The 18190-nt window shown below is 46.3% G+C and overlaps 1 protein-coding gene and 1 non-coding gene across 2 annotated transcripts; both read left to right on the forward strand.

The window, feature by feature from the left end:
• Positions 1-14959: 14959 nt before the first annotated feature.
• Positions 14960-16156, forward strand: LOC124671994 (U-box domain-containing protein 26-like). Its single transcript, XM_047208303.1, has one exon. The coding sequence runs from the start codon at positions 14960-14962 to the stop codon at positions 16154-16156; it is 1197 nt and encodes a 398-aa protein (XP_047064259.1).
• Positions 16157-16556: 400 nt separating this feature from the next.
• On the forward strand, positions 16557-16629 carry TRNAF-GAA. Its single transcript has one exon. It is a non-coding gene; the product is annotated as a tRNA-Phe (tRNA).
• Positions 16630-18190: the final 1561 nt, after the last annotated feature.

An 18190-nucleotide genomic window follows, 5' to 3' on the forward strand; every position in this document is an offset into this window, starting at 1 on the left:
ACTTAAAGCCTCCGTCGCGAAACCCCCGAGGCGAAAAACCACGATACGGAAAACCTCACCGAGACGCCGCCGCCGCCGATCCCATCTCGGGGGATTCTGGAGATCTCCTCCGCACCCTCGCCGGAGAGGGGATTCATCTCCCGGAGGACTCTACACCGCCATGGTCGCCTCCGGAGTGATGAGTGAGTAGTTCACCCCTGGACTATGGGTCCATAGCAGTAGCTAGATGGTTGTCTTCTCCTCATTGTGCTTCATTGTTGGATCTTGTGAGCTGCCTAACATGATCAAGATCATCTATCCGTAATTCTATATGTTGTGTTTGTCGGGATCCGATGGATAGAGAATACCATGTCATGTTAATTATCAAGTTATTATACATGTGTTGTTTATGATCTTGCATGCTCTCCGTTTCTAGTAGAGGCTCTGGCCAAGTTTTTACTTTTAACTCCAAGAGGGAGTACTTATGCTCGATAGTGGGTTCATGCCCGCATTGACACCGGGACAAGTGACGAAAGTTCTAAGGTTGTGTTGTGCTGTTGCCACTAGGGATAAAACATTGCCGCTATGTCCGAGGATGTAGTTGTTGATTACATTACGCACCATACTTAATGCAATTGTCTGTTGCTTTGCAACTTAATACTGGAGGGGGTTCGGATGATAACCTGAAGGTGGACTTTTTAGGCATAGATGCGATTGGATGGCGGTCTATGTACTTTGTCGTAATGCCCAATTAAATCTCACTATACTTATCATGTCATGTATGTGCATTGTTATGCCCTCTCTATTTGTCAATTGCCCGACCGTAATTTGTTCACCCAACATGCTTTTATCTTATGGGAGAGACACCTCTAGTGAACTGTGGACCCCGGTCCATTCTTTAATACCGAAATACAAATCTGCTGCAATACTTGTTTTTACTATTTTCTCCGCAAACAATCATCTTCCACACAATACGGTTAATCCTTTGTTACGGCAAGCCGGTGAGATTGACAACCTCACTCGTTTCGTTGGGGCAAAGTACTTTGGTTGTGTTGTGCAGAGTTCCACGTTGGCGCCGGAATCTCTCGGTGTTGCGCCGCACTACATCCCGCCGCCATCAACCTTCAACGTGCTTCTTGGCTCCTCCTGGTTCGATAAACCTTGGTTTCTTTCTGAGGGAAAACTTGCTGCTGTGCGCATCATACCTTCCTCTTGGGGTTGCCCAACGAACGTGTGAAATACACGCCATCAAACTTCAGAGATGTGACAATCATCAAAGTCTAAACCATTATGATCTACAGCAATGGGATCATTATTCCCAATATTGGAAAAAAATTCAGCAGTTTTATCACAGGCAATCTCAGCAGTTTTAGCAGTTTCCGGCAGTTTTGCAGACTTTGCATTAGAAGTGGTAACATTGCCAACACCAATTATTTTACCATTGATAGTAGGAGGTGCATCAACATGTGAATCAATAACATTGCTAGTGGTGGTAATAGTCCAAACTTTAGCTACATTATCTTCTTTAGCTAGTTTTTCATTTTCTTCTCTTTCCCACCTAACATGCAATTCAGCCATCAATCTTATATTCTCATTAATTCTAACTTGGATGGCATTTGCTGTAGTAACAATTTTATTTTCAATATCCTTATTAGGCATAACTTTTGATTTCAAAAGATCAACATCAGAGGCAAGACTATCAACCTTAGAAGCAAGAATATCAATTTTATTGAGCTTTTCCTCAACAGATTTGTTAAAAGCAGTTTGTGTACTAATAAATTCTTTAAGCATAGCTTCAAGTCCAGGGGGTGTGTTCCTATTATTGTTGTAAGAATTCCCATAAGAATTACCATAACTATTACCATTATTATAAGGATATGGCCTATAGTTATTACTAGAATTGTTCCGATAAGCATTATTGTTAAAATTATTATTTTTAATGAAGTTTACATCAACATGTTCTTCTTGGGCAACCAATGAAGCTAACGGAACATTATTAGGATCAACATTAGTCCTATCATTCACAAGCATAGACATAATAGCATCAATCTTATCACTCAAGGAAGAGGTTTCTTCAACAGAATTTACCTTCTTACCTTGTGGAGCTCTTTCCGTGTGCCATTCAGAGTAATTAATCATCATATTATCAAGAAGCTTTGTTGCTTCACCAAGAGTGATAGACATAAAGGTACCTCCAGCAGCTGAATCCAATAGGTTCCACGAAGAAAAGTTCAGTCCTGCATAAAAGGTTTGGATGATCATCCAAGTAGTCAGTCCATGGGTTGGGCAATTTTTAACCAAAGATTTCATTCTTTCCCAAGCTTGTGCAACATGCTCATTATACAATTGTTTAAAATTCATTATGCTACTCCTCAAAGATATAATTTTAGCAGGGGGATAATATCTACCAATGAAAGCATCCTTGCATTTAGTCCATGAATCAATACTATTTCTAGGCAGAGATAGCAACCAATCTTTAGCTCTTCCTCTTAATGAGAAAGGAAACAATTTTAATTTTATAATGTCACCATCTACATTTTTATACTTTTGCATTTCACACAATTCAACAAAATTATTGAGATGGGCAGCAGCATCATCGAACTAACACCGAGAAAATTGCTCTCTCATAACAAGATTCAAGTAAAGCAGGTTTAATTTCAAAGAATTCTGCTGTAGTAGCGAGTGGAGCAATAGGTGTGCATAAGAAATCATTATTATTTGTGGTTGTGAAGTCACACAACTTAGTATTTTTAGGAGTACCCATTTTAGCAGTAGTAAATAAAGCAAACTAGATAAAATAAATGCAAGTAACTAATTTTTTTTTGTGTTTTTGATATAGAGTGCAAGACAGTAAATAAAGTAAAGCTAGCAACTAATTTTTTTGTGTTTTGATATAATGCAGCAAACAAGAAAGTAAATAAAATAAAGCAAGACAAAAACAAAGTAAAGAGATTGGATTGTGGAGACTCCCCTTGCAGCGTGTCTTGATCTCCCACTACTAGGAAAATGCTTACTGCTGGCGCACCTATTTAGCCTACTGCCGGCGCACGTCAGCCCGCCAGTGCGGACAGGCCGGCGATAATTAGCTACCGCCGGCGCGCCTAGCAGTTCGCCAGGGATAAACTATTGTACTGCCGGCGCACCTGGCCAGTTCGCCGGTGATAAGCTATACAGGATCCAAAAAAAAATTGGTGGGTAAGCGAATCCCCGTCCCAGCCATTTCTATTACCTTTTAGCATACAGATACATTTTTCACTTAGGACCCTAAAAAGTAAAACAAAAAGCAATCGGGTCCAGCCCCGATTCCGACCACCCCGTCTGCACTTCCTCGACGACCAGGCGAGCGGGCTGGACGGCGACCCCCGCACGACCGCGCAGATGGTGAAGCAGCGAGGATACGGTCGTGGCACCGCGCCGCTGCAGGCCGCGCCTGGAGTCCCTCGTGGCCGCGCCGCACCAGGAGTCCATCGTGGCCGCGCTTGGAGTGTGCTGCAGGACGCGCCGCGCCTGGAGTCCCTCGTGGCCGCACTCCCACCGCCGGACGCCGCGGCCGACGACGGCATCACCTGCGGACGACTTCCTGCTCCGGGCGGGGAGCATTGTCGGCGCGCGGACGCGGCGCTGCTGCGGGAGCTGGAGGCCCGTGCGGCGTGGCGGCTGGACGAGGCGTCCCTGACCGCCGTGATGGTGCCGGCGTCTGGGCACGCGCCGGCAAGGCGGCGACGCTGCTGGACGTGCGGCGTCTGGGCACGCGCCGGCGAGGCGGCGACGCTGCCGTCTTCCTCTTCCTCCCGACCGCTGCGGCGGTCGCCTCACTTCCCCGCCGCACGAGAGAGGGCATGACAATGCACATACATGATATGATAAGTATAGTGAGATTACAGTCGGGCAATTGACAAATAGAGAGGGCATGACAATGCACATACATGATATGATAAGTATAGTGAGATTTAATTGGGCATTACGACAAAGTACATAGACCGCTATCCAAGCATACATCTATGCCTAAAAAGTCCACTTTCGAGGTTATCATCCGAACCCCTTCCAGTATTAAGTTGTAAACAACGTACAATTGCATTAAGTATGGTGCGTAATGTAATCAATAACTACATCCCCGGACATAGCATCAATGTTTTATCCCTAGTGGCAACAAGCACATCCACAACCTTAGAACTTTCCGTCACCGTCCCAGCATTTAATGGAGGCATGAACCCACTATCGAGCATAAATACTCCCTCTTGGAGTTAAGAGTAAAAACTTGGCCAGAGCCTCTACTAATAACGGAGAGCATGCAAGATCATAAACAACACATAAGTAATAGATTGATAATCAACTTAACATAGTATTCTCTATCCATCGGATCCCGACAAACACAACATATAGCATTACGTATAGATGATCTTGATCATGTTAGGCAGCTCACAAGATCCGACAATGAAGCACATAAGGAGAAGACGACCATCTAGCTACTGCTATGGACCCATAGTCCAGGGGTGAACTACTCACTCATCACTCCGGAGGCGACCATGGCGGTGAAGAGTCTTCCGGGAGATGATTCCCCTCTCCGGTAGGGTGCCGGAGGCGATCTCCTGAATCCCCCGAGATGGGATTGGCGGCGGCGTCTCTGGAAGGTTTTCCGTATCGTGGCTCTCGGTACTGGGGGTTTCGCGATGGAGGCTTTAAGTAGGCGGAAGGGCAGGTCAAGAGGCGTCACGAGGGGCCCACACACCAGGGCCGCGCGGCCAGGGCCCAGGCCGCGCCTCCCTGTTGTGTCGCCACCTCGTGGCCCTACTTCGTCTCCCCTCCGGTCTTCTGGAAGCTTCGTGTAAAAATAGGCCCCTGGGCGTTGATTTCGTCCAATTCCGAGAATATTTCCTTACTAGGATTTCTGAAACCAAAAACAGCAGAAAACAGCAACTGGCTCTTCGGCATCTCGTTAATAGGTTAGTATCGGAAAATGCATAAATATGACATAAAGTATGTATAAAACATGTAGATATCATCAATAATGTGGCATGGAACATAAGAAATTATCGATACATCGGAGACGTATCAACGGGCAGGATAACCCCTATCTCTCTCTCTCTCTGGTCGGGGCCACCACCCTCTCTCTCTCTGTCGACGGTTAGCTTCCACCCTCTATGTATGCTAAAGGGCGGTTACCCAGTACGCTAAAGTTTGGTTTTCTGCATTATTTTTCACGAGCTAAATTATAAACTCTTTTAGGCATTATTTTTCATGCAAAAAATGATAAACCATCACCGATTTGTTGTAGCCATTACTTTTCACGCAAAAAATGATACACCATCACCCATTTCTTGTAGCCATGCATTACTTTACACGCAAAAAATGATAAACCATCACCAATTTGTTGTAGCCATTACTTTTCACGCAAAAAATGATACACCGTCACCCATTTCTTGTAGCCATTACTTTCCACGCAAAAAATGATAAACCATCACCGATTTCTTGTAGCCATTATTTTTCACGCAAAAAATGATACACCATCACCCATTTCTTGTAGCCATTACTTTCCACGCAAAAAATGATAAACCATCACCGATTTGTTGTAGCCATTACTTTTCACGCAAAAAATGATGAACAATCACCGATTTCTTGTAGCCATTACGGTAAAATGATAAACTATCACGAATTACCATTTCTTTTAGGCATTACTTTTCACGGTAAAATGATAAACTATATCACGAAGTTCCATTTCCATCAAGATAGTCCGCATTACTTTTTTGTTGAGATATATACCCCCACAATGGTCATCTCCTCCTTAATTTATTGTGTAAACCCCTACAACGGTCACCTCCTCCTTAATTTATTGTGTAAACCCCTACAACGGTCATCTCTCCCTTATAAACACCCACAACGGCCATCCCTTGTGTCAATAGGTTCTGCCTCTCTCTTCTTCGTTCACATACACTTGATCCATTGCCATGGCTTCCACGTCTCGGACGCGGACCGGAAGGGGAAGGGAAAGGGGCGGCCGGGGTGGTGGATCATCATCATTGCCACCACCACCATCAACACTGCCATTGATCATAGAGGAGTTCTTCATCGTCGTCTATGAAGACCCTTTGGTCAAGAAGGTACGTACGCGGTCCCACATATATGATGCATGTGATTAATTATGGGCATGTTCTAAAAAACCTTTAATTTCAAACGATCGGCGCTCAATCTCTTTGCAGGCACTCCCAAAAAAGTTTGCGGACTATCTTGACGGCCAGGAGCCAGCTAAGGTGTATCCGCGAGCAGCTGACTGCGGTCCTCGTCTCTGGACCGTGGAGGTCCTATTTGACGAACAAGGCCGGATGTACCTCGACAAGGGCTGGGAGAATTTCGCCATCGCGCACGGTGTGGATTTCGGCTGCTTCGTACACTTCAAATATGAAGGCGATGATGTGCTCACACAGTGAAGGTGTTCGACGGAACAATGTGCAGGAAGTACTACTACTCGGACGATGAAGATACTGACGATGAAAGCGACGACGACGTGAAGCCATGCATCCATCCCCTTTAGATAAGGGGATTATGACCAAGAATATATATGTAGCTTCATATGCATTGTCAACACCCGGATTTTTAAGTCCAGATGCCTATTATACCATACATCGCAATCCCAGGAAGATTGTTTTTGCGAGACATAATAAGTTCATATCACAGCACATCATTCATTACAAACCATAATAGTCTTACATCAACGGATCACATGATCCAGTCTCAATACAACAATTGATCTAAGGATCAAATACATAACACATAGCGGAAGAAACGTAGTAGCGGTCCATCTGTTCCACAGGCAACGCTTGACGTCAGGAGGTGATCCTAGTTATCATAGACGTCCTGCTGTCCATCTTCCTGGTAGGGGTGCTCCTCTTCATAATCTGGCCATTTGAATAGCCAGGGACAAAGCCATGAGTACTTTTAAAGTACTCGCAAACTAATACTAATAGAAGTACTAATAGCTCTAATAGGTATTCTAAGCTTCTAGGTTCATTTGCACAAAGCCAATTTTAGTTCATAACCACTTTATAGCAAAGACTCATTGATTGACCTAAAATACTCAAGTGGGAACATTAGTGTCATTCCCACAACTCTGTTGTGATTCAAGTCAAAGTCACGTTTCAATTTCAAGTCACAAGTCACCAGTCTCATTTTGAAAAGTTCTGATGACGGAACAGTATGGCCTTTCCAACTGTCCATGACCGCGGACGCGGCTATTCGAATAGTTTTACACTCTGCAGAGGTCGTACACTTGTGCCACAATAATTGCAATAATCCGTCAGGGGTAACTGACCCTGATTTATCACACTCAGTGTGCGGACTACCAATCATACCCTTCATTTACATACCCCAGTACAGGCACCTCTCCCTATGAGTTTGGCCTCCCAGCCATGGCAAACCGCCATCCTGGGAACTGCAAAGGGCTTGGGTCGGACATTCACCTCATTTCACGTCATTTCACTTTCAACGGAGGCAGCCTCGGCATAACCCCTATGACGCTTGTTCAGAGGGAACCCGTACTAACATACATAAGTTTCCAGTTAAGCCCTACCCAGATTCAGGTATTGTGGGGGTGCTTTAAAATTGGAATGGTATCGCATCCGAACCCAACCATCAGTTTTTGTCAAAGAGTCACCTTGTTCACCAAAAGTCATATTCACCTTCAAAACTTTTAATAGAATGACTCATCATTCCAAGGTTTTCAAAGTCATTTGATTCACAAGGTCCCATCTAGAGTAGTCAATTTTAGTTTTAGCACTAGCAACTAGTTATGAGGGGTGCTAACTAAATTTTTGCTCTCTAGGCTAAGTTTGAAGCTCTTGTAGTATTCTATCTCTAGACCCATATCAATTAAGAGAAAAAACTTTAGTAAACAAAGTAAATGATTCCAAGATAAATACTTGGGCTTGGATGAATCCTTAAACAAAATAATATTGCAAGGGTGGCTTGCTCTAGTACCGTTTGCTCATAGTAATATCTTATATTGGTAATAGCTTGCCTTGAGTGGTATAGTGGTCAAAGTGTTCCTCTTCTTCTTCGTATAAGACCTCCTCCTCCTCGTAGCCTTCGGTACTAGCGTCTATAAACGGATACGAGGTAACAATCACCAAGCAATACTTAAGTACTCTATTTATCACACAAAATGATCTAGCATCATCACAATCATCACCCAACTTAATACTAGGATTTTCTTTATTTAGTGTTGGGAAAAATAATTTCCTCTCATTGAAAATTACTAAGATTTAATTTTCTCAAATAACAAAGTATGAGATCATTTTGACCAAAGTCACCACTTCATCTTTATCCATTTGGGAAATGATTTAAATGAGATACTATATCTCATACAATTTAAATACTACTTTTGGAAAAAGGATTTAATATTCTCAAGTAATAACATATGGGGTCATGAAGACTAAGGTCATCACCTCACATTGAATTACTTGTGAAAGTGATTTAAATGAGATGCTACATCTCATAGATTTCAAATACTAATTTTGAAAGAATATAAATGAGCTAGAAATGGCCACATAGCCACTATTTGAATCTAGCCCATGATCCTTTGAAACAACCATGTCATATTTTTGCATATTTAGAAAGACAATATGAAATGTGATTTTGGAGAGTTGGAATCAACTCAAAATGGATTATGGTTGATTTTTAATAAATGTTTGAATTTGGAAAAGGCACTGCCTTGTTATTTGTTTTGCAATTTCTCTGTAATGAATCAAGGGTTGAGACTACTTGGGTTGGATAGATAATTTCATAAGCTTTCTAAAAATATAAAATTCATCAATTTTGGCTCAGTAGGTTTTGTTCTATTAAATTTTGAATTGGGCACCAGTATTGAATTTGAATTAAAATGAAAATAACAAATTCAAATGGATGGGCTTGCGCGGGAAACTGAGATGGGCCGGGGAGAGAGAGAGAAGCAGGCCGGCAAAGTAGCGCGTCTCGCACGCACGGGCCGCCTGACAAAGGGACCCACTGTCAGCGTGTCTTAACCAGCCCGAAGCGGTACGCGCACCGCGGCCGTAGGATTAAAACAAGATCGCACGGTGGAGGGTCGTCGTCGTCTCCGACGAGACCCAACCCTACTGGCGGCGAGGCTAGGGGGTCGGCGGCTCACCGGAGGTCCGGCGAGGGTCGGGGTTGGCGGCGATCGACGTGGAAGACGATGGCGAGGCTCTTGGTACCGGCGGCTGCTCCTGGGACGGCTCCAATCGACGGCGAGCTTGCAGAGGTGCTGGCAGAGCTCCGGCGAGGAATTGGTGGTCTACAGACTAAATTGAGAGGTGGCGCTGCTCGAGGAGGCTCAGGGAGATGAGTGGAGGCGAAAGGTGTGAAGAAACAACAAGGGGAGGCCTCCTTTTATAGGGTTGTCGAGGTGCTGCGGCTCACGGACGGGTCGATCATGGCGACGACGTTCTGGGCGGCGAAGGGGCAAGGCAAGGACGCGGAGTTGTTGGTGGTGTCATGGCGAGTAGGACGAGCTTGATGGCACAGAGAAAGGAGGTCAGACGCGACGGGGCGCGTGACATGGGTGGGCAGTACCGTGGCGGTGGCCGTGGATGATGGCGACGGCGATAGGGCACGGGGGCGAGAGAGGAGGTGTCTGGCGGCTAGCTGGTGTCGCGGCGATGCTACTGGCTAGCGCGGAGGTCAAACGGAGGACTGAGGCGACGGGGCGAGGTGGTGTACTGGCGTGTCCAGGGATGTGCCAGTGCACGCTCTGGCGCGTCTGGGCGTCGTGGGCACGTCGTGTTCCAGCCAATGCAAAGCTCTCTTGGGTCAACGGCGTGCACGAGCAGGTCCAGGAGAGTGAGGTGAGTGTCAAGGACATGGTGATGGTGAGAGGAGAGGGCTGGTGAGAGGGGTTGGCATGAGGATGACATGGTGATTGGCATGGGCATTTCTTGGTCATGATCATCATGGTACTGTGGTACAGGTGCTTGGATTTGTCCAAGGGGTTCAAGGAGAAGTCAATGATGACATAAGGAGCGATGGTTTAGTCTAAAACCTGCTGGATATAAGAGGGTTTGCTCATCTCTGATTCTGCCCACCAAGTGTTCGACACAATGGCCACATGAAACATATTTTTGAATTTTTCCAAACTCTTTTGTGGGTGTTGTTCCTAGTGGCCTTGGTTTGCAAAGTGGTGGTGGTTTGGTGAAAAATCAAAATGGGGGTGATCTATTATATGATTCAATGTTGCCCCTTGGCATGCTTATATTAAGCAATTGAAAAAGAATTGGCATGGATGGTCAACACCAAAAGTGGTCACCTTGATGTGCTCTTGGATTAGGTGTAAAGAGTTGAGAAGGTTTAGTTTAGAAATTTCTTAATACAGGGGCTCAAAGTAGGCATCATGCTATAAATTTCAGAAATGACCATTATCATATGTGACTTGGTTTTGATTTTTCTTTTGATTTGTTTTGCATTTCTTTGATTCAAATGTTATTATTTTGAGTTTAGTAATGTTTCCAAACCATCAACACAAAGTAAAATGGCCTAGGTTAAAGATTTGCAAAAGTGTCCAAAAGCTCAAATGTGAATTCCATTTTTTTATTTTCTTTTCTTTTTCCTTGACCAAAAGTCTTTGTGTTGGGTTGATTGAGTGTTAAGTTGAGTTTAGTAATGGTTTAAAACCATTTAGGTAAAGTAAATATGGCATAGGCCATTATTTGTAAAAATGGCCATAAGCTTACATATGCCCCACCTTTTATTTTATTTTTCTTTTCTTTGTTCATCTTTGATTTTGAAAAGGGATAAGGTTTAGGGTTTTGAACTTGTTCAACACTTCAAACAAACCTTTATGTTAAAAACCCCACATACATGTATGAACACTATGCACATAAGGGAAAGTAATTCAAAAAAAATTGTTGGCTCCAAATTTTGGAAAAAGGGAATTGGTATTCTTCATTGTTTTGCAATTTGGGATGTTACATGCATCGATTTAGAGATCTAGCTATTTTCTATATATTATTCATGTAAAAAATAATATTGCAATTTCCACCATGATTCGAGCACCACAGCCTCCAAACGACGTCGATGCCGATGCCGATATCGGCATGGTCAGAACGGCTATGCTCGCCGCCACTGCTAGGTCGCCGTCGGGATGCACCATGTTTAGCATAAGATTCACTTTAGATTAAGCTGCGAAAATAGTCACCTGCCATGGGCTGAAGCGGCCCCACAGAGCGGCTCTATATGATATTCTCTAAATAAATAGACGACCCAAGCGATCATTGGCTGCGGAGGCCCCACGGAGCAGCAATATATGATTTTCTATAAATAAATAGACGACCCCACTGGTCATTGGCCGCGGCAGCCCCACAGAGCGGCAATATATGTCTTTTCCTGAAAAATAGACGACCCCACTGGTCATTGGCTGCGGCAGCCCCACAGAGCAGCAATATATGACTTTTCCTGAAAAATAGACGACCCCACTGGTCATTGGCTGCGGCAACCCTATAGAGCGGTCCCATTCCTCATTGGCAGCACCGCGTATACAATCAGAAAATAAAACGGCCCACCCGTCAGCGACAGATGGATGGCTATCCGTCAGCACGAGACAGTCAGAGAGGAACTGCCCTCTGTGCAGCCCCACCCGTCAGATTAACGGTAACGGTAAGGCCTCTGACCTGACGGCAACCCTCCCGTCCGAGCGTCTGCGAGGGGTTTCAAACTAGAGGGAGGGAAAAACTAACGGGAAAACTGAGCACAACTAACGAACCAGGGGCACGAGAACAGAAAACCCTAAAATCAAATGATGAAAGGTTTGACCTCTCTATAAAAGGAAACCCGGTAAAATCTCCAGTATAAAAAATGCAATAGAGAATGCATATGAAATTCGTTTTCGATAAACTAGAGCTTGTTATGAGAATAAATACAAGCTCTAAAATCTCACAAGGATAAGAACCAAGTGAAAAAACAGAAGGACAATACCAATGATGCAAAAGTTTGAGCTCTTATGAACGCTACGATTAAGTTACTCACTTGAGAGCGTCTCTTGATAGTACAAGTACCTGTCCTATAAAGCGGTCTCCCAGCTAACATCACGAGACCGGTAAGAAAGAAACCTTATTAAGAACAAAACTTTGCTATGTGCATTCTAGTTGACCTTGATGATGACGATCTTGTCCACTTCAAGATGGGACACGTTACTCGATGTGCTTGGTTGGTGAAGTCTTGCGAGTTGCTACCCCATACTCGGTTATGGGAGAACCTCTCTTTAGGCATATCTTCACATATTCATGATCACACAATAAACACCAAGCTTCAAGATAATCTCTTCTATATTGCCATCTTGAACTTGGGCATTGACTTGATCAACCTCCAATCATTTCTTCTTTTTTCATATAGATGATCTCTTGAAGTTAACCATGAATGCCCACAAAATCTTCATCTTCAGGACATGCTTTCAATAGGATCAGCTCTCACATGGACATTTTTCGATCACACCTTGATCATCTTGGCCATCACTTGTTCTTCTTCACTTTCTTCTTTTTTTAACCTTGAAGCCAACATAATGTTCAAGATAGGGATGACAATGAGGGCACGTTCCTGCAAATCCGTGCAAAATTCATCTATTAGGAGACGGGCATGTGAAACTTTGATCCTCACTATCTAAAATAGAGGTGGGGACCAGAGGGGGTGGTTATTTTTGTATTTCTTTCGACGCATTTCTTACCTATTTTGAGACCGCAGTGGCACCCACGAAAACCCAACCAAAATGGAGGGATTTGATAGTTGAGGCGAGTTGGGAGGGAGATGGGAAGTTTGGGGCAAGAGAGGAAGAAGAAATGGCTAAGGGTCGCAGGGTAGGTGGCCCTCCCACGACTGTAGCCACTTAACTCGTCGACGCTATACCTTGCCGAAGCGGGGGTTAGTGCCTCTCACAGAGGCACTAGATGGCAGATGGCAACGCCTGGAAGATAGGTGCTACCAAAAGGATTAGTTTTTTAGATTGCTTCGGAGAGAGTGGCTATTTTTGTATTTTTTGACGCATTTCTTAGCTGTTTTGAGACCGCGGTGGCCCCCACGTTTGCAACAAGCATCTCCCTCCACCACCAGCCGAACAGATCACCGGCCACCTCGCGTGCTACCCCTAAAGCACAACCCTAGCCAATAGACCCTGTCAATAATAATCCTGTTCATGCCGTTGTCCAATGTCCTAGTTAGATCCCGTCCGATATGATAAGCGCATCAAGGGCACGATCCCTAGCCTAGCCCTCCTTAATTCCGGCAATCGTGCTGGCCATTACCGGGTACACTGCCTAAAAGTCTAGTGTAACCCCAAAGACTTTCGCACTGTCATAGCCGCAACAAGTTGCCATTAGCGCCTACGGAACGCCATTGTTTACTCTCGGTGGGTTGCTCGAGGGGCCAATGGAGTTTCTTAGTTTCAACTGTGCAGATCATACTTTACTTAGTAGCGTGATCTTTGTCTCGCAAGGAAGATGCCCCTCTCTGTCGCGGAGCTGCCAGGGTATTGTTGGTAACAATGCAGCATTGGCTGACAAAGTGGCTCAAGGTTTTATCAGCGATGCAGATGGATTCTCTGGAAAAGTCTTTAGCTGTACTATGAAAATTCGGATTCACTAACGGATTATGCTCGTCTCCATCACAAATGCATCCTCTGGAAATGGAACAATCGTGGCCAACGAACGGTACTGTTCCATAGTTGAGAGCTCGGAATAGTCTAGTCCACCGTTTGGCAAACAGTAATACTGAACACACGTATAAGACTGACAGTAACACCAAATACATTTTCCCTCAGGAAAACAAAATTGCATTTACCCACAAATGCTCTAGATTATTACAGTGCAGCAATTTTGGCCAGGTCCAGCTCATAGTAAAACTTTCAAAACTTCAGAGTATCTCCTTTGGCTGGTCATGGCTCCTAATTTGTCTGAACCTCTCAAGAAGCTGCAAATTTCAAATAGCTGCCACTTCAAACCTTGGTTAATCAATAATAGTGCATTATGGCTTGGCAAACTCAAAGTACAACATGTCTTTAGCCTGTCACTCCTTTGCTGCAGCCTCTTAATTTGGGCCAGTTCCAGTTCAGAGTAAAACTTTCAGAACTTCCGAGCATCTCCTTTGGCTGGTCATGGCTCCTAATTTGTCTGAATCTCTCAAGCTGCCAATTGCAATCAGCTGCCACTTCCAGCCCTGGTTACTCAACAGTACTCTTAATTTGGCCTCTTAATTTGACTTCAAACCTTTTTAATAATGCTGCCGCAGCCCCATAATTTGGCCATTCCAACTTGTAAATTCATTGCACTCCGGCCAGTCCCCAACTCTGACTGCCCCCACGTTTTCGTTTTCAGTATTCAACCTTTCTGTGTTCGCCTCTCCTCATGCCTACTGGTCCAATCGCCAGACCTTTCCCTTTCTACGACCATCACCAAAAGAGAAACTTCTCCATTTGCTCCGCCCTTTATCTTTGCACTCTCCTCCTCTCTTCTCCTGCTTGCTCCATCCTCTCCCTTCTCTCTCATCTCGGACAGAGAGGGAGCCCATATCCAGCACTGTTGTTTGCCCATCATCTGCAATCTGCATCAAGTACAACCGTCGGGGCCGGCCAGCGCAGTGACTCTCGCTGCTGCGGTCACCTCACGGGGTTTCGTCGTCCTGCGTTACGTTACATCGGCGATTCTTGATGGGAGTGGCATGGGAGTGAGTGCCTGCACTGCCACGAGCTAAAATAAAGGAGCTTCCCGTGGTGACCGAGCACACTGCATTTGGCATTCCTCTCCTTGAAATCAAGTCGGGGATGCAAATTTGTTTCTGATTTTGTTGATGAGTTCTTGACTGTTGGAGTGGATTGTTGTTCGCTTAATTTTGCCTTGGATTTTGGTAGGTGTTTGTTGTGTGGGCGTAGCTAGGTTCTTTGATTTCTTGATGCATTCTTGTTGATCTCTCTCTCTCTCTCTCTCTCTCTCTCGCTGCGTGGAGGCGAAAGATGAGCATACCGCACCTGTTCCGGTGCCCGATCAGCCTGGACATCTTCACCGACCCGGTGACGCTGTGCACGGGGCAGACGTACGACCGCCAATGCATCGAGCGCTGGCTCGCCGACGGCCACCGCACCTGCCCCGTCACAATGCAGGCCCTCGGCGACGCCACCGCGCTCGTGCCCAACCGCACCCTGCGCCACCTCATCGACCGATGGCTCTCCGCCGCCACCACCACCGACCAGCACCACCACCTCCCAGACTCGGATCCGTCGCTCGCGGTGCTCAAGCGCTGCCTCCTGTCCGACGCCACCGCCGCCACCGCCAAGATCGCCGCGCTCGAGAAGGTCATGGCGCTGGCGTCCGAGTCCGACGTCGGCCGCGCGTGCATGCTCCAGCTGGGGTTCCTCAGCGTGCTGCTCCCGCTCGTGTTCCGCGCCGCGCCGGCGGATCGCCCCGGTCGCGCGGAGAAGGAGCTCGCGCTGCAGTGCGCGCTCAGCCTCATGCCGTCCAACGCCGCCGCGCCACAGCTCGACTGCCTCAACGTGCTCAAGAAGGAGGCCAGCCTGGCGTCCTTCGTGCGGCTCCTGGAGCGCGGCAGCGGGCGCGCCAAGGCGGGCCTGTGCCGCCTCCTGGAGACCATCGCCACGGCGGCCGCGACGCGGGACCTGGCGCTCATCGTCGCCGCCTCGCCGCGCGTCTGGCAGGCGCTCCTGCCGCTGCTGCAGCGGCAGGACGGCCCGGCGGCCTCCGACCCGCGCGCCTCGGAGGCCGCGGTGCGCGCGATCGCGGCGGTCTGCGCCATCGAGCCGGCGCGCGGCAGCGCCATCCACCACGGCGTCGTCGGCGCGCTCTTCAGGCACCTCACTTGGTGGGCGTACGGCAAGGGCGGCGGCGCCGTGTCCAGCGCGCTGGCGGCGGTGGAGGCCCTGGCCGAGACGGAGGCCGGCCGCAGGGCGGTCGCGCGCGCCCCGGGCGCGACGCGGGTGCTCGTCAGACACGTGTTCATGATGTCGTCGGCCAACGACGGCAGCGAGCACGCGGCGGCGGCGCTGCTAGCTGTGTGCCGGGAGTCACGGGCGGCACGGAGCGAAGCCGTCGGCGCCGGGGTTGTCACGCAGCTGCTGCTGCTGCTTCAGAGCCAGTGCGGCGCCAGGGCAAAGGCCAAGGCGAGGGCGCTGCTCAAGCTGCTCAAGTCCAGGTGAATTAGAGGTAGCTATTTAGTATTTTTTGGAACTTAATGTTGGAGTTAAGGATTTAGGTATTCTTGGAAGCTGTAAGTTTATGCGTCAAGAATGTCTGACATTGCCAATCTATGTAACTCTATAAATTGTAAGGCCGGAGAAGATGGATTTGAAACTTAATGTTGGAGTTAAGGATTTAGATGTTCTTGTAAGCTGTAAGTTTCTGCGTCAAGAATAATGTCTGCCATTGTCAATCTATGTAACTCTATAAATTGTAAGGCCAGAAACGATGGATTAAAAGATCAATTGCTAGCGTTTCACTTTGACGATTAGAAACCGGGAAATGTGAACCACAGTTATGCAAAAAAAAAATGAAATACATTTATGATATATACAAGCTTACATGATATGGATCACAACAGCGGGGATAGCTCAGTTGGGAGAGCGTCAGACTGAAGATCTGAAGGTCGGGTGTTCGATCCACCCTCACCGCAATAAGTCAAGTTTTTTTCATATTTTTATGCTTTTTAAAACCAGATAAGTTTCTACCAGAGAAAACATCCCAGACTGGACAAGAATTTACGAGGATTTAGACATCCAGAACCACACTTTCACTTATCCGGCCTTGGTGCTAGATCTTTGGCTCCCTAACCAGCGTATTTGGAATGATAGCTCCTATTTCATTAGCCAACTACTCACTCCAAACAAGACATCCTCCGCTGCAAACTCACTTCAAATGGTAAATGCAATTCCAAGAGTGGTGTTTCCCAGCTGCCAGCCGCAACCACCGAGCTACTTAATCAGGTTTGGAAGAATAAGAACATCATCCCACGAATTTAGACTTTCGCTTGGCGTTTCCTACGCAGGGTTATTCCAACTGGAGCTCGAGCCTGTAAGCATTCAAATCATATAAGCAAGTTTTGCTGCATGAGTGGAATGAAGGAAGATGATGTTCATCTTTTCTTGAAAATATTTTAACCTTCATGTGGTGTGATTAGAAATCAACTGCCTTTTTGACAGGAAAAAGGGAGAGCCCCACCATATCAATATTAATACGCAGGCTCTTTCTAATAATCTTGAAATGCAGGTCCTCCCTTTCAGGTGCAGCCCCAGGTTCAAATCTCCAAGGACAATCATCTTCATCCAGCTGGGAGCACAATGAGAATGGACCAAACAATTACAGGACCTAAGGTTTGGTCGGATGTGGCATGGAAGGCGACAAAATCGCCGGAAACGGATGGGGTTACAAGAACAGGGATATGCGAGATAGAGCCGTCTCGCTATGACTCAAAGATGGTAAAAAAGCTAATAGATGGGCCACAAAAGGTAGAGGAGAGGGGGTAAGAAGAGTAGACTTACTACTGGATACAAGATAGGGTATACAGCTAAAAGGGTGAGATAGAGGAATGAAATGAGCCAGTGAAACGGTCCACGACTGTTTTCAGTTTGATTTCAGTTTGCCTAGTTTTGGACCTCCGGGTAGTCGAGGAAAGACTGTTCGGTAGAATATTTCATTGCCAGGATCCTCGGTAGGAAAGCCTAAACCTTCACTAGAGTCAGGAATAGAAGGAGACGTGTACAATAGGCGGTCTCTCTTCTCAAACTTCCATCTCACCTTTGGGTAGTACTTTCATGTTTCTCCGTTGGTAAGCTATTCACATGGAAGAAATGAAACTAAGCTACTGTTTCTAGACTCTTAGTGCTCCTAGGCGTGAAGTTTGTAAGTGGGATCGGATAGAGATACCTGATTTATATTGTCTAGCGGTTGTTTTGGTTGAGCCGGTTGTTGACGGTTGAACTTGAAGGCCTCGGATTCCGAAACCTGTAGAGCTTGCACGGTGAAGAACAAGTACGTACTTCATACGAAGAAATGGTAGTCGGACTCCTCTGGTTTTCTCCACAGTAGGAGTAAGCATAATCCTAAAGCCGGCCCAATGAACATTAACCCGTCAATTTTGGATCCAATTTGGAATTTTTCTTGGGAAGTGTCGGGAAGGCATCTATGCTCACATCTTGTCCACCCAGTAAGTGAACCTTTTGTATCCTTTTGCTGTC

Source organism: Lolium rigidum, chromosome 7 (genome assembly GCF_022539505.1).
Source record: "Lolium rigidum isolate FL_2022 chromosome 7, APGP_CSIRO_Lrig_0.1, whole genome shotgun sequence".
NCBI lineage: Eukaryota > Viridiplantae > Streptophyta > Magnoliopsida > Poales > Poaceae > Lolium > Lolium rigidum.